General features: G+C 34.5%; 1 protein-coding gene across 20 annotated transcripts in view; it reads left to right on the top strand.

The window, feature by feature from the left end:
• Positions 1-25,881, top strand: part of LOC111504582 (uncharacterized) — a 377,607-nt gene that overhangs the window by 230,146 nt on the left and 121,580 nt on the right. Inside the window, exon 4 of one of the 20 annotated variants that reach the window (XM_023159217.2) lies at positions 18,136-18,562. The exons of 16 other annotated variants lie outside the window; for them this stretch is intronic. In XM_023159217.2, coding sequence (XP_023014985.1) covers positions 18,136-18,386 — 251 coding nt within the window. In that variant the 3' untranslated portion in view covers positions 18,387-18,562. Of the gene's footprint in view, positions 1-171; positions 1,362-8,060; positions 8,463-16,333; positions 16,850-18,135; positions 18,563-25,881 lie in introns of those variants that run through there. 3 more of the 20 variants (XM_023159212.2, XM_023159224.2, XM_023159196.2) reach the window with 3 other exon arrangements.

Genomic DNA, 25,881 nt, shown 5'->3' with positions numbered 1-25,881 from the left:
GAGAAGGGCTAGAATTTTAACTCGAAATGAAAACTTTCTTTGAATAATAATGCCGAACCAAAATTTGCACCAGCATGGTCAATATGAATCATTCCATAATGCCTTAATTTATTCATAAATTCACATTGTTTTCATATAAATGATATAAACTGAATATGTTTTTTATTTTAGCGATAATATATTTTTGTGCAGCGAGAACCAATCCAAAAATCATTCTAAACAATTACGTTTACAAAATCAACAACAAGATGCAGGATCGAACGTATTGGAAATGCGTTTCATATAACAAAACCAGATGCAAAGCAAGGGTAACAACCCAAGGGAATGTTGCAAGGCTGAATGGGGAACATAACCATATGCCCACCATGGATAATTGTAATGGACTTTCATCGCAAATTGTAACAATTGTGAAGAATACGAAAGCTATTAGCATTCCATAATTTATATGTATATATTCATTAGGGTATTTCGTTGTATTATATATGGGTCATGATTGAAACTTTTCAAATTCTATTGAATTGTTTATTAATATTTGAATGTGGGTAACTAGAAAAAACTACTTATATATATTTTTTTCATGGATGAAGAAATTCCAGAAAATACAATTCATAGATCGAATTTCATAGATCGAACGAAATAAAGTTGTGGGAGAGGCCATTTTCAGTTTATCAAAGGTCTTTCATTTTTTATAGTATTCAAGTTGTATATTTTTGAACTCCTGTAATTTTGAACTGGTACATAAATTCAACAATTTTTTTAGTTTTGCGCACAAAGTTGAGTGGTACACTTATTGGTTTACTAATATTTTGGCGGTAATCCATGATCTAAACACACATTTCAACTCACGTGACAAGAGACGTACACTAATTCACCACAATCGAGTGAATTACATATTGATGGGAAAGGTTAACATTTTCCAAATGTTGACATTATCGATTCACCGTCTTTTACAGGAAAGCTTCAAAAAACGTCTCACGTAAATGAAAAATAGAAATTTATTCATTGAGAATACTTTACCTTCACCAGAATAGAAGTACAATAATTCAACCGCGTTTCTCCAAGCAACATAGCATCATCAGAGATTGACTTAGACTTATTCTAACAGCTATGTTAATGTTTTTCTATGCATCTAGATGGATAATTACCTCATATATTGAGTTTTAATATTCTTTTTTTGCGAATATGAGATTTTCGGAAATCTTCAAAGCAAAGGTTATATTTTCTTTGTTTGAACGCTGGCTTTTTTCAAATTTCATGAATAGTGATCTATTAGAGTGTTTCGAAAGTTTTGTCTGTTTCAATGTCATATGTTTTTTTGTAGCTCCATATTTCAATAAATAATAATTCTACTGTGCTTTTTCCGTTTTAATGTCATGTATTTTCTGTTACCCCATTTATCAATACATAATGATTTTACTATGTAGTGGTATATAGGTTAGGTTAGGTCCAAAGTGAGTGGGTCTATTCGATCCTCCTCCGCAACCCGCAAGAGTTTATTGTGTCTCACACCTATTCAACTCAACCAAATGAACCCAGCTTCTTAACGAAGCCGATTAGTTTGTATGGTGAGTGATCTTTCAGGTCAGATGGTAAGAGTACGGCTCTGCCGAACTCTAAAAACCGGATTTGGTCCCCAGCGAGGCAGTCACAAAGTATGTGCTCTGCTGTTTTGTAATTTTCCAAACAAGAGGCGACACACAATGTCTTTTGATAGTCCGAGTCTTTGGATATGATGATTCAAATGACAGTGACCTGTAAGAAGGCCTGTTAGACATCGTAGTTCATCCTGACTGTAGTACAACAACTGTTTGGTATCAAGCTCCGAAGGGTGAATAAACGCCTTGGAGCGAGCCAATCCTGAGAGATTTTGCCAGAAGTTCATGAATCTTTTTGCCATCCAGGTGTTCAATCTTTGTTTGGCAAAGCCCAAAGCGATGCCAATGACAGGTTCTGGTTCGATGAAGCTGCTTGCAGCACCATCTTTTGCAAGGGAGTCAGCAACCGTCGTGGTATATACTGATGAAACAGAATTTTATATTCTGTACATTGATGCTGTTAATTTTTTCCAAATTCAGCTTTACTATGTGACGTCGTTAAGCGATTTCCATTCAGAAGCGTCAAAGATGGGCCCTGAAATGGTCGATCTACAGTAATCCAGGATTTGGAGACCTTGGTGGAAATTGACCTATCACAAACGGTGCGTGGGATGGCGTAAGAATCACTCCATGCGATTTTTGATGGTTTAATAGAACGTATTCCTCAAAAAGCTGGATAGGTGATTGCCCCACGATTTGAACAATCGACAGAAATTGTCACGTTTGGAGGTTTGTTCTTTGCTTTTGCGCAAACAAAATGACCTTTTAGGGATCGGATCGTCACGTGTGATGAAAAGTGGATTTTCTACGACAACAAGACACGTTCAGAATAGTGATTGGACACTCATGAGCAACCCACCTACCAAAAAACGACCATGGTTACTGTATGGCGGTGAGCGGCAGGTATGAATCACTATAAATTCCTCCAACCGGGCCAAACGCTCACCATGGACGCCCCAGCAAATCAACAACCGATAAAAATGTTGAGTAAGTGAAGAAAGTCGTTATGAAGAATTGTTAAATTATTAATAGAGAAGTTGCTGAGGATGTCGGCATATCGATTGACTCATGCTATGCAATTTTTTCGAAAATTTTGAACATGAAGCGTGTGGCAGCGAAGTTCGTTCAGTAATTATTGAATTTTTACCAAGAAAACCGTCGCATGAGCATCGCTCATGGCTATATAGGTGCGGTTATGACATCAAAAGTTCAATCGTCCCAATGGAAGGGCGCAGGAGAGCCAAGACCATAAATTGCACGGCAAGAACGATCGATTCTCAAGTTTTTGCTCACTGTTTTCTCGGATTATCGTGGCGTAGTGCATCAGGAGTTCTTGCCATAAGGTCGTACGGTCGCACGTCTCGTCGCTTGCGAGAAGTAATACGAAGAAAACGTCCTGTATCGTGGAAAAACAATTCATGGCTTTTGCATCACTCGTCATTGCTTTCATTTCAATAAATATATATTTATATATATATATATATATATATATATATATATATATATATATATATATATATATATATATATATATATATATATGTATATGGTACATAACGGTTTGAACCGCGATGTTTCAAACCAAAATAGGACATTTCGAATCGACAAATAAGGCTCTGTTTATATGGCCAGTTTACATCAAGGCCACTGGGTGGGCTTTTCATGAATTTTCCCCAATGTAATTTAATGAAAAAGTATTATTTTCAATTTCAAAGGGAATGTGAAACTCATCACAGATCAAATGTGTTCTGAATCAGATTATATTATGTATTGAGTGAATTCTTTAAATAGGATAAATTGAGTTTAATTCTGTGAGAAATCACACGTATTTTTTGTTTCTATATTCCAATTTACAAACTCAATTTCCTTTTTCATTAATACTGAAATGCACGTATTACTTTTGACTTCATTGTTACTTTCTTCATAGTCTATTGTATCTTGAATATTTTATAGATTTTCTTCACCTTGGGTTCCATATTTAACGTTGTACTTGTATCATCACTTTCGGAATACCCATACAAAAATAATATCACCACATCCCACCCCAGTACTTAATAAATTATCCAAATAACAACATTGAACAAATCTATCAATTATCAACAAAGACATTTTTGTCATATTTGACACATTTCCAATATGTCACCAAACATCAAACAAGTCGAGTGGTTTTTTTGCAATAACCTCACTTCTTTGTATCTGAGAAAAAAAATAGTATTGACAACATCATTCATCAAGAATCAATTGATGACTAAATCGAATAGAAATGTTGACTATTGGCACCATCTTGCGGCGACATCAGAACTACTGCATTGGCCTACAAGATAGTAGAGATGACTTATTTAATGATGGCTCTTGACTCTTCTCTCGTCGCTCCACTATGGTGAGACTACAATTTAAATTTTTAGAAATGTTTTGTTGATACAATTTTATTTTTCAGGCATTATTTACTTTTGCGCAGCAAGAACTAATCCCAAAATAATCCTCAATAATAATATCTACAAACTCCACACCAGGACGTTTGACAGGACTTACTGGAAGTGCGTTTCTTATAAGACCAAGTGTAGAGCTAGAATAACATCACAGGGAAATATCGTCAAAATGAATGTTGCCGATCACAATCATCCGCCAACGAAAATAGATTGCGATGGTCTCATATCACAGAATGTCAAAATTTTGTGCCCGAAAGTTAAGAAATGAGTTGTAGGATTTTCAAATTGAAACTGATTTCGTCGCTTTATGGACACAATACATTCCAGTTGAAATAGAATGTATATTTGGTGATTTTTTTAAATTTCTCTATCAAGTCTCTATCAATGTAAACTTCCTCAGGAAGTCCTTTATAACTAGTATGAGTGGTTTTTGGAGATATATAGGGTCTTTTATTAAGCGCTCTCTATCTTTTAATTTAAATAAAACAAAGTCTGTGTGAGATATCATCGATTTTTTTAATTCTTTCAAAGACGAATCCACATTATGTGTGGAATATAACATCGTTCAAATGTCTGCAATGGCTTCTCTGGCTGGAGTGCATCCGAAACGTATACTTTTAAATTACTTTGGCGCATAAATTAGGCTGAATTTGACCGATGGTTATGTTCGGTTATGTAAGCTTTGTGATTTGTGGCTTATTCGCATACACCTGCGACTCAAGAAAACTCCACAAGAAAAAGTCTAACTGGGTCAAATCGCATTATCTCGGTGGCCAGTTCACATCACCTCCACGTGAGATGACCATGTCATAAAATCGCTCGTGCAGACTATCCAATGTGGCATGTAGCCCCGTCCCGTGGAAACCACATGGCGTTGATCTCCAAATCATTCAATTTAGGCCAAAAAAAGTTGGTAATCATGAACCTAACGTGCCCACCCTTGACAGTGATGGCCTGACTAACGTCGTTCTCCAAGAAATATGGACCGATAACGCCGCCAGTCCGAAATCCACACCAAACAGTGACTTTTTTGAGATGAATTGGACGCTCTTGGATCTCATGTGGATTGGTATCGTTTCAAATTCGAAAATTTTGTTTGTTCACGTTCCCTTCATCCAGAAATGGGCCTCATCGCTGAAGATGATTTTTGTATGAAATTAGGGTCACTATCTGTGAAAGTGTGTAGGAGAATCCAAAGCGATCGATTTCGCGTCGCTCAAAAGTATTTGGTTTTTCGCGGATCACAACTTGGTGAATTTTGCTTCGTGACTATCTTGCACTGATGAGTGGCTAATGAGCCCGAAACCGGTCTGCAAGTGTGCCCGTTCCAAAATTGAAGGTCGACTCTTTCAGCTGTATTGCCAATTGCAAATGCAGGAAATTTTCTGTGAAGATTCCTGCATTGACACCTGTCGGATATAATCCAACGCCCTTCGTGGTATTAGCCAGGGGAGTAGTGGTTTTCTGATAGGCGTCAGTCCATTCAACCTACTGTGTGGGTATATTCGTTTAAAGTTCATTTCTTTAGATTTGTTTACTGCCAGTCTTCAAGCATAGCCCACTGACTAATAAGAAAGAAATATAACTATTTAAGCTGTCTTACTTGTCGATGTGCCACAAACAATATTGGTTCGTAATGTAGCGATTGAAGAACTAACTAATTTATTGTGAAAAATTCGCTAATTTCATTTATTTCCCAGTCTGATGACGTAAGAATGCTGCTTATTTTTTCAATATTTTGGAGTTTTCATATATAACTACTCGTTACAGTCATTATATTTTTTGAAACAGACCCCATTCATTTAATTATTTTTCAACAAATTGAAGGGCTTTTTGATAAAATGTTCTACTCTTGAGAATTATCAGATCGACTTTATTTTCATTCTTTAATCCATTCGCTTCTAATTTCGGAGAAATTGAATCAACATTCCACCAAATCACCTTAATCGAAGTATTAGTAGAAGAGTCTAATACATTCTGGGAATGTATTAGACTCTCTGGAGACACCCTACATTTTGTTTTATGAGAGAGAGGACATTGGCAGATCAAGATCTTCAGACGATGTGGTGCTGCAGGTTTTTCCGGGTTTTCCTGCAGCTGAAAAAGCAAATGCGCCACTGGAATAAATGAAGTCCCCCAGGAGCGACAATTCATTTTTATTGTTGTTTTTATTTCTAATAAAAAATTCATTGGTAAAATCATACAATTAATTTCATATTTCACACATCAGAAATGCTCCCCTTTTGCTGGAACCATTCATTGTCTGAATCTGATCTTTAGTTTGCCAATAAATATCGCCTTTTTTCTATTACCTGCATTTTCAATAAAATTCTGAAAAATTGAATTAAAATAAGACTAAACTATTATTCTGAACCTAATTTTAAAAAAATCGCTCTCTCATACAGATAGTGGTGAGGATCGTGGGTGAGATAGTCGAGGCAATTGCAAAATGTCACCAGGCACCAATAATGTTATGTGATCCCTCAAGAGCCTGTTTTCACGATATTCTCATTGAAAAACAGAATTTTTGTGGTGCAGATGTCATATGCCTCCGTTAATTGAACGGCGTTTAACATATCGTTTGCAAACCATGGCACTCAGTAACTATAGGAAGTAACAGTATAGAAACACCACAAAACATAATCATGCACAATCAAAAAATCATTTGTTATACTTCAGTGAAGTTTCTAGGCATATACATTGATGGTATTATGCGATAGGTATTATGCGAAGTTTCACTCCGCTATGAGACAAGGGATACTCATCTGTTGCTAATGTCATGGGTTTAATAGAGTCATATGACATAGAGAAAATATCAGAATAATCTTCAATATGAATACAAGAGATTCCTGCTGAGGATCCTTTAAGATCAACAAACTACTTAATGTGTCAGTAACCTATATCTATGAATCAATAAAATTTATCATCAATCATCCAGGCCATTTTGACATATATCGCAAAACGCATATTTATGGGACAAGACAAAAAAAAGACCTCGCATATCCCATCTATGCAAAATCCTTATATGAACGTAGCACTATCTATACTGGAATGAAATTTTATAGTAATCTTCCGAAAAACATAAAGATATTGTCGTTGCTAACAGATTTCTGAAATCTGTAAGAAAATTTTTTTGTAATCTAGAGCCCTACAATACTGATGAATATTTTCTGGCCTGTAAAAATTTATGAACCAAATTTTCATTCAAAATTGAGTATGTATTTATAGAAATTATCTCTACTTTCAGTTATCATGCACAATATGACGCACATTTTAAATTGTTTGTAATCGTGTTTGAAACTTGAAGCTATTCATTTTGAATGTTTTATTTTTAGATTTATATGTACCTACACATATTTGATATTTTAACAATTTTCCTTTTGACGTATTTCTTAGACAAAAATATTCTGCCACTCCTGTGAAATACTCTGTTGAAATAAATGTATCTATAATTTGAAGGTGGTGTACCTCAGGAATCGTTTCTGGGGCCATTACTTTTGTAATTTATTTGCACAAATTTCTATAGCCTGACAAGTGTGTTTCATTTGATGATGATGATGTAAATTTGTTGTTCAATTGATGAAATGTCAATTTTTGTCATTGGCAGTTCAGGAAAAGGCGGTGCTTAATTTTATCTCCACAGAGGAATTTCTCACTGATGAAGTGACAAACTGACAACTTATGTAGTATATTTGTAAGAAGTTGTCACAATTATTGTAAAATTTGTTTGCCAAAATTATTGTAAAATTTTTGTTTGTTGACATTTAATTTATTCATTTTATCCAAGTGTATTTTGAGATTTTGTGAGACTGAAATCTTTTTTTCTGTATATTTGGCACGATTTAATTTATACGAATATATCAATCTTGTTAAAATTTGTTTTTCTTCATGTATATGTGTTTGGTACTTTGTTCACCTATTTGCCTAGGTTTAAAACCGTTTTGTCAACAGAAACGGTTTTATATGACAATGAATAATCTCTACTTGTGATTCCTATGCTTATCTAAATTATAATTCATCTGAGTTGCCGTTTTAGGTGTTATATGGATCGGTGCTGGAATCAAACGTCCGAAACTAATATTAGATGATAATCAATTCACAATCAATACCAAAGAAGGCAGTAGAACGAGATGGAGGTGCACACAATATTTCAAGTCAAAATGTAAAGCAACGCTCATCACATTCGGAAACATCGTTAAAGTTAACAAATTCCACAACCATCTTCCGACAACACCATACGACGCAAATCTAGTGAAACGTGTTGTGACGATAATAAGATGACTGAAATAAGTTTGAAGGACTTCCGGAATGAAAGATGAGTGTTTTTGGGTGAACCCAAAATATAATTGAAACGGAGTTAAAAACATACTAACGAAAGTAATATATGATTTATGTTGTTATATGAGATCCTACACGAAAAACCTACACTTTCAGTGAATATGTTGTTTTATTTCGAATTACATATTTTATTTTATTTTCCTTCAAAAATTTTCATTCAAAAATTCAAATTGAAAATAGCTCCAGATAAATGCTCAATTACCGTTCTTAGACAGTCACTCTTTTATACATTTATTATCTAAGTCTAATAAGATCAACATACAGTTTAGACTTTCAGTATTTTCACAAAAAACGGAATCAAAATATTTGGATTAGTTTTTGGAGAGGTCAGGTCCAAAAAGTGGAAAGTTGATAATATTACTTATGATGCACTGTTTGGAACCTTTGGTGTAGTACTTCCCAGAAGTATTCAAAATATATCTATTTTAGCAGATTTAATCATTTATCTAACAAGTTTTGTTATGAATATTACTGGAGTTTGTTCCCAACACCAAATCGTTATTTTCAACACCTCGACACGTGTTTTGATCACCAAGTGATCATCTTCAAAGAGGAAGATTAAAACTAGAAACTAATGCGAGCTAGCCTTATTTATGCTATCTATATAGCTATCCCATACAGGTAAACCATCCAGGCATACCACCCATACAGGTATACCAACCTAAATTAATTTTACAATTTTGCCTTATATTTGTGGAATAGTTTTTTTGTTTTGAAGAAGTTGGATAACCGTGGCCCAATCAATGAGTGGAGTGTGCCTTCTCTCGAACGAAGAAGGTTCATTGTTAATATTGATGACGTCATTTCGGAGGAATTTGAAACAGATAATGGTGTACCTCAGGGAAGCGTAATTGGTCCTCTGATATTCTCGTTTTCATTAACGACCTTCCCAAACACATATCTTAAGGAAGGGTACTTACGTACGCAGATGATACTTGTATCACCGTATCACAAACTTCATCTAAATGATTTTCCCCAAAATTTAACACAATTCTAATAGAATTCAAGGATTGGTGCTTTGAAAATAAACTTATCATGGAGTTTGGTAGTAAACATAGAAGACCTTTGAATTTACCGCTCTCATTTGAAGGATGATTAATTAATTAAACCAATCAACATCGTGAAGTTTTTAGGAACACAATTCGAAAGCAACCTATTATGAAACTTGCATGTTGATGTAGTTTGTGGCAAATTGAAATAATGTTTCTATGTGGTCACTGCGATTAGAAGCAGGCTAGAAGAATAAATAATAGTTTGAAAACTAAAAACACACTTCAATAGCAACACTTAAGCGAGAGTTATCAAAAGTCATTAGATACATCAAGCCATAGTTTTGAATTATTTTTTAGTTTGTGTTGCTATTGAAGCGTGTTTTTTTTAGTTTTTTGAACAATTATTCATTTTCCATTTTTTACCTTGGCTTGCTATTTCGAGCCCATTTGTTTTAATATAAAATATATGTATACGTATGCGCAGACAGTGTGGTTGTCCTACTCTCTCTCACACAGAGACTGTGTGAGGAAATTATTTAATCCTGGCGATCCTGATCAGGTTAATGAGATAAACATGGATTTATTGTATTGTCATCGATTCTTGATGAGTGTACAAAGTTCAAAATACACTTGTTCGTTTTAAGTTAGTCAAAATCGAGTTCTAAGGATTCCAGAATTGTGTGCTTGAAGTTTACTATGCACTCTGCATAAATATGGTATCGTTGTCTTATAGAACATCAGGTAGAGACATCAAAAGATTTCTGTTCATTTTCGTGCCACTTTAGAAAAATGGATGCATGCTTAACTGTTTAACAAAAATAAAAAAATTGCAGACTCAGGCGCCTAAAAAGCGTCACCTTGAAATATTATTGGAAATTCATTCCAGAATATTTCTCATCAAACCCTTTAACTCTTCTAAAACCCAATTTATAGATATTATACGGGGGAAAACAAACTTATATTTCTATCACTTAGGTTTAAGATACCCTGTAGACGACACTCAAAACCAGCCTATACAGTGCCTCCATTTCAAAACTTCCCACCCCTAGTACTTCGTGTAGCAGGGAGAATTTGCTGTAGGCAAAAAACACGTCGATTTAGATATCGAGGAGAAAGTTTAAAATCAGTGCCAGTGGTATTTTAGGTTTAACCCCCTTACCTCTAGCTACCCCCACTTAATAATTTCAAATGGCACCCTCTATCTTGTAACACATCATTTTAAAGATCTTAAAAATCCTCACTCAACCCCGTTTAGGAAACTGAAATTGGTTGATCAGTTCTCGTAAAATAGGGCAAAAAGAAAATTAATTATAATGAAAAATGAGATAATAGCTATTGCAATTAAATAAATGTACCTTACTTTATTAGGTGTTCAAAATGTTCATCATTGGTAGCAAAAGTACAATCTATTCTCGAACTCCTGTCGGACTTTTGTAAATATTTCGTTTTTAATTTGTCTGCATATGTCAGTAATCCTATGTCTTAGATCCTGAATGTCCTGCAGGGGAGTTTTGTATACCATTGTCTTCAAATAACCCCAGAGCACCTCTTCTGTCAATCCATTTGTCATGATACCGTTGATCGAGCCACTGTCGGACATGCAATGCGTAGTGTGGCGGTGCGCCGTCCTGTTGAAAATGTAAATTTTGTTCATCCAAGAGCGGGGTGTCTTCTTCATCAACTTGGCGTTCCAAGGACTGTGTTATAAGTGGATCGATTACATTTTCCAATAAGTTTAAATACAATCGACCAGTTAAATTTCAATAAAAATAGGGTCAATTATTTCGTTTCCCAGAATTCCAGCCCAGACGTTATTTTTTGTGGATATTGCGTATGATCCTCTCGAAACAAGTGTGGATTTTCATTATCCCAGTATCTACAGTTATGCTTATTTACAAAGCCATTAAGAAAAAAAGTTGATTCATCACTGAAGCAAATATTTTTTATTAAATTAGGGTCATTTTGTATTCTCGCAGTCATTATTTCACAGAATTCTATTCTCCTATCATAGTCATCCTCACTGAGTTGCTGAAGAATACTCATTTTGTAAGGAAAGAACTTGTTTAGTTTTAAAACTTTGTGTATAGATCCAACTGAAATATTTACTAACTTAGCGACTTTCGAAATTGAAGTAGTAGGCTCAACTGCGAATTGGCCTTAAATCTCAATCTGTGCGGCTTCTGTAAGAACTCTCGGTTGCTTTTCTGCTTTGTTGCACACAGAACCGGTCTCTTCAATTTTTTGAAAAAGGTCTAGAACATATCGGTGACTCACATTTTGGTGCATGCCTTTCATTAAAAACACCTATCTTCAGCACCATAAATAAAGATAATTTCAGTTCTTTCTTGTAAAGTGTACACCATTACGATTTGTATTACTGTCAGTGCAACTAACGCTAGTTGCACACACACACCGATTTTGGCCGGCCAGTATAAAATCGGCCGATATTTTATTGGTAGCGGGTGCTTGCACACTCACCGAATTTTTATCGGTCAAACAATCAGTTGCTTTCTTGTCGTAATTAGCACGCACTACCAACACGAAATTAATGCGTAGTAACTACAATTTCACCGAGCATTCAAGACTGAAATGGTCGGTATAAAACCGGTGAGTATGCAAGAGTGTATTTAGTCATGTACGCCACTACTTCCCGGTACTGCCGGCGATACAGTGGCAGTGGACGGCTGCCCACCGGTATTTTACCGGCGACGATCACCTGTCGGCGTGTGTGTCAGGTTCCGTTCCCACATATGGTTCACTATTGGAATTTGGACGACCGGTACAAAGTCGGCCGTCCAAAATCGGTGTGTGTGTAACTAGCGTGACACCACTTGACAAACAGTTCAAAATCAGGAATAACTAATGCTGTTAAATGTTTTCACTTTTTAATTGTAACTGACGCCAAGAAGCAACTGTGTGCCTTTATCTCACTTTCACCTAAAGCAAAAAACTCTGTGTAAAAAAGAGACATAAACATACCTTTATTAATTCAGTGGTACGCTAGTTGCACACACACCGTTTTTGGACGGCCAGTATAAAATCGGCCGATATTTGGTAGCGGGTGTGCAACTAGCGCTAGTTGCACACACACCGATTTTGGACGGCCGACTTTGTACCGGTCGTCCAAATTCCAATAGTGAACCACATGTGGGAACGGGACCTGGCACACACGCCGACCGGTGATCGTCGCCAGTAAAATACCGGTGAGTAGCCGGTTTTTTATCGACCATTCCAGTCTCGAATGCTTGGTGAAATTGTAGTTACTACGCATCAACTTCGTTTTGGTAGTGCGTACTAATTACGACAACAAAGCAACTGATTGTTTGACCGATAAGAATCCGGTGAGTGTGCAAGCACCCGCTACCAATAAAATATCGGCCGATTTTATACTGGCCGTCCAAAATCGGTGTGTGTGCAACTAGCGTAGCGGTTCCATAAATTTTTGCATTTTGTTATAATTCATTTTCTTTTTGTCCTATTTTACGAGAACGGATCAACCATTTTCAGTTTTCTAAACGGGGTTGAGTGAGGATTTTTAAGATCTTCGAAATGATGTGTTACAAGATAGAGGGTGCCATTTAAAATTATCAAGTGGGGGTAGCTAGGGGTAAGGGGGTTAAACCTAAAATACCACTGGCATTGGTTTTGAACTTCCCCCTTGATATCTAAATTGATCTGAATTTTTTTACTACGGCAAATTCTCTATGCTAAACGAAGTACTAGGGGTGGGAAGATTTGAAATGAAAATGAAAATCAATATTTAATAAGAATATTAAATATTCAACGAAAGTCATTTTTTGTGGGGGAAAAATCAGTTTTTCATCGACCTTTTTTTTGGGTATTTGTTACCTTCCACAATCAGAAAAATATAAAAATTATAAAGGATAACTTTATACAAGTGTTGAAGGGCAAACTTTTTAGTTTACCCCGATAAGTTACTGCGTAAAAATCAAAGTATTTTCCACAAAGAAAAATCTTGTATTTATCAGTAACTTGTCGTATTTAACAATTTTGCCTATCAAAAAAATTATTAAGAAATAATACTTATCTTTTACGTTTCGGAGGCCAAAATCTGCCTCCGTCTTCAGAAATGGATAAAAAATTCGAATATATTCGCAGTTATTCCTTTTTTGATAGCTTATTTCTTTACTTCGTCGACAGATGTCAAAGAAGTTTTTTTTACAAAAAAAAACTTCTTTACAAAAAAACTTCTTTACAAAAAAAACTTCTTTACAAAAAAACTTCTTTACTGATAAATAGAAGATTTTTCTTTGTGAAAAATACTTTGATTTTTACGCAGTAACTTATCGGGGTAAACTAAAAAGTTTGCCCTTCTACACTTAAATAAAGTTCTCCTTTATAATTTTTATATTTTTCAGATTATGGAAGGTAACAAATACCCAAAAAAAAGGTCGATAAGAAACTGATTTTTCCTCCACAAAAAATGACTTTCATTGAATATTTAATATTCTTATTAAATATTGAATTTATCTACTTATTTGTCTGTTAATTATAGTAGTATATTTCTTATCAACATTTAATAAGAATATTCACTTTATTAACTTATCTGCTTGTTAATTATAGTAGTATATTTCGATTTACAATTTTACGTTTATCAATGTAACATGGAATCTACAATATTTTGAGAAGGTTGTAGAATCTTCTTTAAATAATATTCATAGATGCGTATTCATTGCCTTTTTAAGTTTTAAAATAATTTATAAACCTTAGTGACCTACGGAAAATTTTAGCCCATTAAAAGGTATTTCCATTCTTCGAGGCATTCGTGGAATGCCTCGGAGAATGGAAGTAATTTATGTAAAGAACAAAGAAGTCGCAAAGAAAACCGAATGCTTTAATCAATAGTTCATGAATTTGCAAAGAATCATGATATCAGTATAAATGAAGAATTAATTCACACGGAATGAACCAAGCTTGCGTACAGGATGGTTTAAAGTATCATACAAACGTTCTATTTCACCCCAGGGTGTCTCAAATCTAGACGATAGAAACATACTTAGAAGTCTAGAAAATTCTACTCAGATCGACGTGATATACACTGATTTCCAAAAAGCGTTCAACCAAGTAAATCATGATTTATTGTTAAACAAACTTTCTTTATGTGGAGCTACTGAAGGAACTATGAAATCTTTAGAGTCATACTCAAACGAGAGAATATTCAGAGTAAATTGGGTATTAACTATTCAGATGAGTACCAGTTAAAATCAGGAGTGCCCCAAGGGTCAAATCTTTGGCCACTAATGTTTCTAATTTTTATTAATAATCTACCAGCAGACATTGAATATTCAAATTGTTCACTCTTTGCAGATGAACTGCAAAAGGATATTTAAAACGTTTACCAATAGAGTGTGAAAAATAAGCTACCATTTAATACGTCAAAATGTGTTGTAATGAGTTGCACAAGAAAGAGAGAAAAATAGAGTGTGGAAAATATCACGTTGAAAGGAATAAGTTATGTAAAAGATTAAGGGGTACGATATGACTCAACACTGTCGTTCAAGAACCACATTGAAATAGTACTCTTGCAGGGTTTACGGAGTTCGGGTTTTGTTTTAAGGCGAAGTAAATATTTTAGAAATTGACAGTCATTAGGATATATAACGCTCTGGTGAAAACGAAACTAGAATATTGTGCAGCCGTTTGGCACCCGTATATATCATTTCATATATAAAAAAATTTGGAAAAAATTCAAAATAGACTATTACGACATTTATATTTTAGGAAATATGGACTCTACCTAGATTCTTATTGTGTGAGAACTTATGATCTCAGGTAAGAATTTGAAATTTTGAGTTTAGAGAATAGAAGGTTATATATAATAATCGCAATATGTTACAAAATTTATAATAACTATCTCAACTGTCCTCAGTTACGTAGTTTGATGAAAAGAAGAAACCCCTTTCGAAATTTCAAGATCAACCACTTTTTTCGAAATTCCATTAGTCACCTCGACTCAAGGAACCCCAATCGTAACGATGTTGAAAGTCACAATGTCCGAACTCACCTTTGTCCAACCCCCTAAAAAATTTCTCACTGGTTTGAAAAATTACATATTTAGTATCAATCATTAAGTTATCTGTTTTGGATTCGTTATTTATTCTTTCTCATAACATAAGTAGATTCTTTCATTGTATACTGGCTATGAATTCATGATACTTGTACAACGATTTCTTCATTTGAATTGAAGGGGTTATATTTTTAGCAGTGATTAATTTTTTGGGAAAGAAAGTTTTTGGCTTTCTACTACTCCATCTGAGTTCTACCATTCATTCAAAGTAGAACTCATGTGAATGATATCTGATTCTTATTCCACAACAAATGTTTGAAATACAAACTGAGTAGAGAAAAGTATCTTTTGTATAATTCAGTGTTCATATAAAATTATTTGTTTCCAAAAAATTATTTTCTTTCGTGTAATTCAATGTTTATATGAAAGTAGCTGTTTCAGGAGGACTTTCTTTCAGTCCGTGTCTGAAAGTTACTTCTTTGTATGATCTACACATTCATGTATAGAGTTTCAAATTGATTACTTCCTTCCTTTCTTTGGAAGATTCTCTCATCCCTTTTTTTGTATCAGATGGAGTAGTAGAAAGCCAAAAACTTTCTTTCCAAAAAGATTTTTTCATGTAATTAGGTTATATCTGTGTGAGAACAAATAAAAAAATAAATAAATGAATAATTTTGTTTTTCGTCGTATAATGTGTATGAATCGGAAATCTGTTAGACGTGAATCATCTGGGATAAATTTTCTCAATAAGATGTCGAAATCAGATCAAAGTTTGTTAACATTTCAAGCTGTTTTTTTATGCACCTGAGTTTAATGGAATCACGAAATCAATGTGAAAACCATCAGTTGTTCAAGTGTTCACGTGTTCAAAGTCAAAATTATGAGGAATTATGGATTATTTTTCTTGGATCGTGTTTTTAGGAACAGTATTTCAAGTCCACTAATTTTCAGCTATAATCTTTGTGATCCCTGGCAAGAAAAACCCAAAGTTAATAGTCCACAACGATGATTACGTTATCAACAGAAAAATGGAAAAGAGGACAATATGGAGATGTTCCCAATACCAGAGAGTGCACTGCAAATCGAGGATTATAACTTTCGGAAAAAATTTCATGGAGATTAAATCAGTTCATAACCATACGCCAACTTATCCTGATTGTGAAGGTGCCGTTCAACAAAGGGTTAGAATCGTTAAGAGGTATTATTGACTTGAAATTGATAAATATTTGAAAATATTTAAATATCGAAAATGATTTTTGAAAGGAACTATAATGTCATTTGTAAATAAAAATTCAGGAACTCGTTCGAATCATTGTTATGTAAGAAAGAGCCGGTAGCAATAACATACCATGAATCTGTCGTATTATTTTCTGATAATCAGCAAACCATGTGAATATTCATGACTGTCAGTAAGAAAGATTGAAGAGAATTATATAAATTTACAATAAAAAATTATTTCTGTCACCATATTGTTATATTTTTTCAGTGAATTCGTATGTGACAGTCAGTATAATTACTACAGTGTGATTGTGAAATGTATCGAGGCAGACGAATCCCCGTGAGGATATTCTGTGATCTCGTTATGGTATTCGAAGTGTTCCTTCAAATTGGATAGCTATCGACGGCCAGGTTTCAAATGTCGTTACGTCTGACATTGGGGTTCCTCAAGGATTGGTACTGGGGCCTATATTGTTTCTGTTATATAGTGAGTTTTAAAAAGCTATACAAAAACGAGGAGAACAACAAATATAAACTACCCTTATTTTCAACATCATCAAAAAAATTTATTTAGAAAAGTTGTTTGAATTTGAAAACATTTCAGATTTGAAATCACAGCTACCTACGTAACAAAACAAAAAAAACATTTTTTTTATGGTTCTAGCCTAATAAAGAGTACTAGTATCTCATATACACCTTAGGCGCCTTAGGCCTTAGGCGACATATTACCTCATATGTCAAAAATAAGAGATCTAGTTTCAGTAACATGGCCACATATTGTTGAAACTGGATGTGAACAGAATATTTCCAGATAGCTGGATAGGAAAAAGGGAAAGACTATGATGGCCCTTAACACTACCCGATCTTAACCCTTTAGACTTTTTTTACGGATATACTTGAAATCTGAAGTATATACATGGCAAGAAATACAGAACATAACACAAGCTATGCTATAAAATATCAGAGACAAATTCCATGTCTAAGTAAGTTATTACATAGTGGCCGATGGAAAATGCTTTAAAAATTCAATGTGATTTTTTTCTGTTTGTTTTTGGTAGTGTATCACCTGTATTACGGCACAATTTCAGTCAATAATTTTCATTACGTTCATTCTCCTGCATTCTTTTGTAAAAATTACAATAACGTAAAATGTTTCACTTGAATTTTAAAAACGTGTGTTGTTGTTGTACATCTTGTTATATATTTTCAGAATCGACCCAATAAGATAACTCTGGAAATTGAAAAACAAATAGGATGTTTTGTTTAAAATGACATCATTACTGTATGTTAAATAACCATTTGAAAAAATAGTAAGTTGAAATAAAAAAATCGATCTATTTGTTATTAATTTCGTTGATTCAGTTAATAAAAAACTATGTATTACTCATGAATGAATTTCACGTCATTTTTTAATTCTTTTTCAGATTGTGGTTGGTAAGATTACTAAAACATTCAGAAAATGCCTCTCAAAGAAAAATAGTACAATAATTTAACTTTCTCAAATTGAACAATAATGAACTATTCGTTTTTTGTAGGTTTTATCTCTATCATTCCTGGAACAAAATATCCCAAATTGATTGTTGATAACCACGAATACACAATATATTCGAGATGTGATAAAAGAACACGATGGAGGTGTACGAGCTACTTCAAAACGAGATGCTGTTCTACTCTCGTAACTTATGGAAAAGTTGTACAAATCAATCGTTTTCATAACCACCAGAGTATGGGAAAGTCCAGTACAGCCGCCCAAAAACAGTTGGTAACAATACTACGGAATCCGTAGTGATATTGAAAAAGTATTATTTCGATATATTAGCAGTCCCAACGAACAATGCCCCAATCCAAATGGGACCGTAAAGAGCACGGTTGAATATTTGAAAGTTTTTGTTGTTTTTTGGTGAATGTTAAGTTTCGTACTTCCATTGTATGAATATTAAAATCTACAGTGCATTTCTTTAACCCCCCCCCCCTTTATTTTTTGAACGGGTCAGCTCAAAAAATCCTTTCGGTCTCGTGAAAGTTACACGTTGCACCGTAAATAAAAGCCGCTTCAATTTTTTTTTCCAATGGACGACAATTGGCCATTTTAGAGATTGTTGACGTGGTACCTATCTACTAGTAAAACCGAAAACTAAATGAGAATATTCTATCTGAACAATGATGTTCATTTTCGTAACAGTTTTTGTCGTTTTTATAAAGGAAAAATAACTCAACAAACTTTTTCGGGTTGTTGGAATTGGCAAATAAAAAAGAAAATTTCTAAAAATATCAATACTAATTAATGCGTGTTTATCTTCAAGAAATTATTATATGTTCCGCCATTTTGTAGTAGGTGAAGATATTGACTTCATATTCTAGGGTTGTGTAGTATTCATCAGGAGCTTCAAAATGATGTATCACAAGACCCCCTTTTCCATTTAATTTTGGTACTTTTGGTACATTTTGAGCTTTGGTCTTAACAATCATCACAAAACGCTGTTCTTTCATGGGTCTCTTCAATCTTGGGAATAAGAAAAAGTCGCAGGGGGGCAAATCTGCCGAATACGGTGGCTGAGGCATGATTACGGTGTTGTTTTTTGCCAAGAAATTACGAACCAGCAATGACGAGTGAGCAGGTGCATTTATGTGATCCAAAAGCCATGAATTGTTTTTCCACAATACCGAAAATTTTCTTTGTATTGATTCTCGCAAGCGGCGCATAACTTCAAGAAAATAATCCTTATTGACAGTTAGACCATGTTGCAGCAACTTCTTATGTACTACGCCACGATAATCTAAGAAAAATAGTGAGCAAAACCTTGACATTTGATCGAACTTGGCGTGTTTTTTTTGGTTGGCTCTCCTGTCCTGGGCTCTTACATTGGGACGATTGTACCTGGGTTTCGATATCATAACCATGTACCCATGATTTGTCACTAGTTAGAACCCTTTTTAGCAAATCTGGATCGCCGTTGACGTCATTCACAATTCCTGAGCGATGGTCATGCGACGGTTTTTTGGCCAAAATTCAGCAATTTTGGAACGATTTCTGCTGCCTCACGCTTCGTGCTCAAAATTTTCGGAAAAAAAGCATGGCATGAGCCAACCGATATGACAACATCCTCAGCAACTTCTCCAATAGTGATTCCACGATTCTCCAAAACAGATTTTCTTCACTTTCTCAACATTTTCATCGGTTGTTGGTGTGCTGGTGCGTCCAGGGCGAGCGTCGTTATTCAAATTTTCTCGACTTTCTGCGAAGAGCTTGTAAACTTTTTTTTGACTCAGAGTACAGTCACCGTATGCCACTGTCAATATTTCAAATATTTTTGAGCACCTTATTCTATTTTCCACATCAAGTTTAGGGCAAATTCTTTTATGCCTCTCATCAACAGATTAAACACGCTAAACAGCTGAAGCTGTGAACATATGTGCAAGAGGAGTGTACCAACATAAATATTTCAAAATCGCTTGAATTGAATTTACAAAGCCTGCGAAATTTGAACATTCACCTTATTTTTTCAACAGTCCACGTATAACAAAGTAATACGAATGAAAATACAACAATATTTTCTCTTCACTAGCCGTTACGTAACGTGATCGCAGTTACGTTACGGATCGTTTTTCACAAATGGATACGCACAAAGTAAATAATGGTACCGAAATAGTACGGTGAGTTAGATGATGAATCTCAAAAAATGTGAACAAATTAAACAATATAACAATATTGACTCGTGAAAAAACAGTTTTTTGTGACCTGAAATGGAAATAAGTGCTTGGAATAAAAAATAAAATTTTCATATGCAAATAACAAAATGAAATGAAGAGAAGTGCTGATGATGAATAAAAAATAGGAAAGTAGCCTTCGAACGCAGCTATTTCACGACGTTTCGATTGATAATATCCACCATTGTCGTAAGATAATAACGCATAAACTTTAGTATTCCTCTTGTGTTCGCCTATACGGATTTTTAAGAAAACCTTCAGTTTCACGGATATAGAACTTGCCGCATGAATCGGTATCCAGTAATTACTACTCTTGGAGTCGTTGTCTGCATGTGGTGGCTAGGTTTTTGTGAGGTTGCCATCCATGCTGTACCCAGATCTAAAACAGATTTTATATTTGTTAAATGCAATTATTCTTATCCTTTCCGACAGTCTTCTGTCCTCTTGTCTTTTGGCCAATGTCCTGATTGTGATCCCATTCCTTGTCGAAATTTTCCTTCGTTTTTTACAGACGAAATTGTCAATGCCTTAACTATTCCTTTCTTGGTAAATTACTAGTCGTTAGATTCGTAATTCAAGTATTGATTTCTATTTTTATTGTTTGTACACTACTGACATTTTACCTATTATTCAATTATTTCATCAGTTTATTTATCTTTCAGCTTGCAATAACTTTGTTTCTTTACAAATTAGCGTTCTTTAGATGCGTTTCCATATCAATTAACGTAACCTATCATATTTGCTGGTCTAACTAATGTTAGGCTTTTGTCGGTTGAGCGTTTCGAAGTGGTTTTCAATAACATGCAACAGTATTTTTTGTCTTCACTCTCTGTAACGTAACCTGTTCGCGGTTACGTTACGGGTCATTTGTTATAAATGAATATGCACCTTATTTTTCGATATTACTTACTTTTCACCTGATCCAAATATTTTGTTTGTAGTAACTTCAATATTTGATTAATTCATTCTCTGTTAGATTACAAATATTTTAGAAACTTTTCAGACATTGGATGTTCACACTTTCGAAAATATGATAATAACATATTTTCACCGAAAATTACTCCATTCTATTCGTTGGGTGGGCTGTTTTTTGTTGGTATATTTATTTTATTTTAAATAAAAACTCAGTTTTATTCGATGGTATATTTTTTAAACTGAAAATCGGCGAGAGAAAAAAATTTGGGCAGATAGGTCATGGTCGATTGGAACCTGAAGTACTTTCCAGCCTATATTTTTATGAATGGGCATTTGTTTTTTTAGTTTGGATAGAAAAATATACAATAGTTTGAAGAACTGTTTCTCTGGATATATTTTAGCATGTATTTTGGTTTGAACTGAAGATTAGTGGATTTGTGAGAATTTTTTTATTTCATTCAACGTTTTGTTAAGAATTTTGCGTCTTCAGGAGAAGCAGAAAAACCAAAATCCTTTTTTTATCTCCTGAAATCACCCACTTTGTTGGTGAAACGCGTGTCGAGAAGAGTACTGTATTTCTGGTGATTGAAAAAAGTGCTCATTTTTGGATGATCTGTTTCTATTTACATTCATATTTTATCATATATGAGACCAACGAGATCAATCTGTCTGATATAGAAATGTGCGAAGATATTTTGAATATCAGTTAGATGTTTGTATGGTATATACAAATATGTAAAGAAAGAAAACTATTTTGGATGTTAATAGCGAAATCAATCAATAACTATTTAAATCACATAAACAAGTGATTTTCTTTTCATTTAAATCAGCTTACTCAGTGTAATTTATATGTTTCTTCAATGAATAAACGTTATTGTTATCATTGTTGGATTATTTGTAACCTTGTAATGCACCACTGTTTGGAATCGTTGTCGAGGTTTTAAAAATAAGGGTTTGGTGTTGAAATAGAACTCCGGTAATGTATATTCGTAACCTAAATATTGAAATGCAATATTAAGTAATCAAGAACTGTATCTGGTATTATGAAAGTAAATTGGCCGTAAAACTGCTCACTTTGCTTGAACTTTGAAACAACATTGCACCACTTATCATGTTTCCAACGATATCAGCCTAGACGTAGGTGCCAAACCTCATCGCACGACAATTTTGTTGGGCCCAGTACCGAGTATTTCAGAATAAAATTGATGAAGTTTGGGTTAACTCTATGACTTTGAGGCAGCCGGTCATAAAACAGTACCCGTCTATCGCTATTGTCAGCATACAAATGTGATTTTGGGAAAGGAATGTTTTTTGGCTTTCTACTCTTCTATCTTCACACAGGAAAATGCGAGAAACTTCGGAAGGAAGGCAGAAAGCAATTGAGTTCAAAATAAACTCTTTTCAAAGATGTGGAAGTGGAAGAAAAAGCCCTCTTCACTTAAAAAAAAAACGTACTTTCATAAGTAACGTCTATGCATGATCTATAACATATTTGTGAAAGATTTTAAACTTGAACGCGATTTTTTTGGTTCAAATTTGGCTTTATTCATCAACGTAACCTCCATCGAGAGCCACACAATCATTCGAGTTGTAACATTTCAATATCACTTTTGTAGAAACATTTATATTTTGCCTCATGGTAGGCCTCGGTTCCAGCAGTAACCTCTTCATTCGAGCGAAATTTCTCACCGGTGACCATTTTTTTGGTGTGCGAACAGTCAGTAGTCGCTGGGAGCCAAATTTGGCGAATACGCTCAATATGGGAGCAATTTGAAGTTCAATTCATGTTAGGTTAAATTCAAAGTGAGTCGGTCTATTCGATCTTCCACTGCAATCCGCAAGGGTTTATTATGGCTCACACCTATTCATACTCGACCAAATAAACCCAGCTTCTTAACGAAGCTGATTAGTTTGTATGGTGAGTGGTCTTTCAGGTCAGATGGAAAGAGTACGGCTCTGCCGAACTCTAAAAACCTGATTCGGTCCCCAGTGGGGCAGGCACAAGGTATGTGCTCTTCTGTTTCATTATTTTCCAAACAGAGGCGACACACACTGTCTACCGACAGTCCGAGTCTCTGCATATGATGACTCAAATGACAGTGACCTGTAAGAAGGTCTGAGAGACTTACTGTAGTCCAACAACTTCGAAGCTTTGAACAAGCTTCGAAGGGTGAAACAAACGCCTTGGAGTGAGCCAATCCTGGAAGATATTGCCAAAAGTTCTCAAATCTTCATCCAGGTGTTCAGTGTTTGTTTGTCAAAGCCTAAAGCGATACCAAGTGACAGGTTCTGGTCCGATGAAGCTGTTTGCAGCACTCTCCTTTTTTGCCTGGCCAGTGTGACCAGGAATCCAGACCAGAGACAATATGTTAAGTCTTTTTATCGAGGAGAGTCAATTCATGTAGTTTTGCCATTTTTTTCATTGACTTGTGATATGATGCGTTGTCCTAATGAAAAAAATTTTTTTTCTTTGCCATATGCTGTTGTTTCTTAGCAATTTCGGCCTTCAAACGCTCCAATAACGCTATATAATATTCACTGTTGATGGTATTTCGTTTCTCAAGATAGTCGATGGATATTACACCACGCACATCCCAAAATACTGAGGCCATAACCTCTACAGTCGATTGTTGTGGTTTCGAGCGCTTTGGACGAGTTTTACTAGTTGCTCTCCACTCAGCTTTCTTTTAAAGGTTAGTACTAACTGAAAAACTAGCGCCATTCATGTATTAGGCCTGAGACTTTTCAGCCCATGTAGTAATAGCTTTCTTCTTATAATTATATATAATGAATGTTCAATAACTCGACTCTTTTATTATTCTTCTCTTCTCGACCTATTCCTTTCGAAGAAACCAATTTATCGACTATTTTAAAACAAATTATTTCAGTTGCCTCATTTACGATGAATCTCTGTTCCGCCTTTCGTTTTTCTTTTCACCTCAACATACGACAAATTCTGATGGGCGGTATGTTGCCGTTTGGGATCTCTGGTCATACAATTCAGCAGCATTTCTTGAATTTTTATGATATTTTCCACTTTTTTATTTTGATTATATTTCATTGAAATTTAACGAAATTATGGAACTCTCATGGGTGATCCATACACCAAACTTTCACTTTATATTTAACTTCCAGTTTTAGACAGTTGACAGTGTGTAAAAGCCAAATGGAATAAACATTATTTCGGTTACAATACATATTTCGACAAAATCGTGAAACACGTCATTCAATGTTAGCCATACATCAATAGTAAACATATTAAAAAAAAATTAAATGCATCCCTATAAAATGATATCTACTCAGGACCTCATGGAAGACGATTTTGATAGAAGAACTTTTTTTGTGAGCAAATAATGAACATGTTGGATAACAATATCATCCAATTAGAAGATGTTATATTTTTTCTGATGAATTTACTTTGTCTCTTAATGGTCATGCTAATCGGCAAAATTGTCGCTGCTGGTCAACGGAAAATCCTCACTGGATGAGAGAAGAACACACGCAATACCCTCAAAAAGTTAATGTTTGGGCAGGTATTGTAAGAAACCATATCATCGGTCCCTTTTTTATTGAGGGCAACTTGAATGGCTATAATTATTTGGCACCACTTCAAAACTTCCAAGTTTAGCAAATGTATAGCCTGATTCAGGAAACCCTCAAGTTCTAGTGAATATGATATGGTTTCAGCAGGATGGAGCACCACCACATTACCAAGTTAATGTCCGGCACTACCTCGATACAACGTTTCCCAGCGCAGTCACCTGGTCTTTCATCATTACATTTTTTATGGGGATATGTAAAGAACAATGTGTACAAAATTAAACATTCAGATTTGAATTACTTTGTAGAACGAATAACGCTTGCGATTAGGTCTGTCACGCCTGATATGTTAAATAATGACTTTTTTCTACACCCGTACTCTAACAATACATTTATATGATCATAATCCGTTTCATAATGATATCCATTATGATACAGATTTTTCATAACGATACAGATTATCAACCAATAGAAACCCATGATTTTTCAATCAAGAATCCTGTTCCTTTGTTTGTCCTAGATTCTAACCTAAGTAACTAATTGCTTTATTTGTCAAAATCAGTTTTCATATTACCTACCTATATTATCAAAATGTCTGAAAACAGCGATATAGAAGGAATACCATCGACTCCAATATTTTTAAAAGATCAGATTAATTACAGTTGTTATATTCAATATAAATATAATTAGAATCTTTATAGTTTTCATATATCCATGATAATACCATTAAGTTTGTGTTTTTTAAAAAAAATATGAGTTAATTACTGTAAATGTGTTCAATACAAATATAATATTTATAGTTTTTCATTATTTATCGGGTTTGGAAAAAATAGCGTATGCAACTCTCATGTAATGGTTATTAATACACTCGCATATACCATACAAAACTCGCCTTCGGCTCGTTTCGTATCCCGGTTAATGCTCGTGTATTAATAACCATCATTACATGATCGTTGCATAATATACTATTATTTGAAATTGGGATGTTGACAAGACGTTCACGGTGAACATTTTGAGCATCTACTTCGTTAACATCCACAGTTCTTTTTAGTATTCTACATTTCATTACGTTTTGCATTACATTTTAGTTTTTGAGTGTATTTCATCGAATTTCAGTA

The sequence above is a fragment of the Leptinotarsa decemlineata genome, unplaced genomic scaffold, assembly GCF_025532065.1.
Source record: "Leptinotarsa decemlineata unplaced genomic scaffold, Ldec_3_MD MMD2_tig00026328_RagTag_RagTag, whole genome shotgun sequence".
Taxonomy (NCBI): Eukaryota; Metazoa; Arthropoda; class Insecta; order Coleoptera; family Chrysomelidae; genus Leptinotarsa; species Leptinotarsa decemlineata.
The sequence above is the reverse complement of the archived record's forward strand: the minus strand, read 5'-3'. Positions and strand labels throughout refer to the sequence as shown.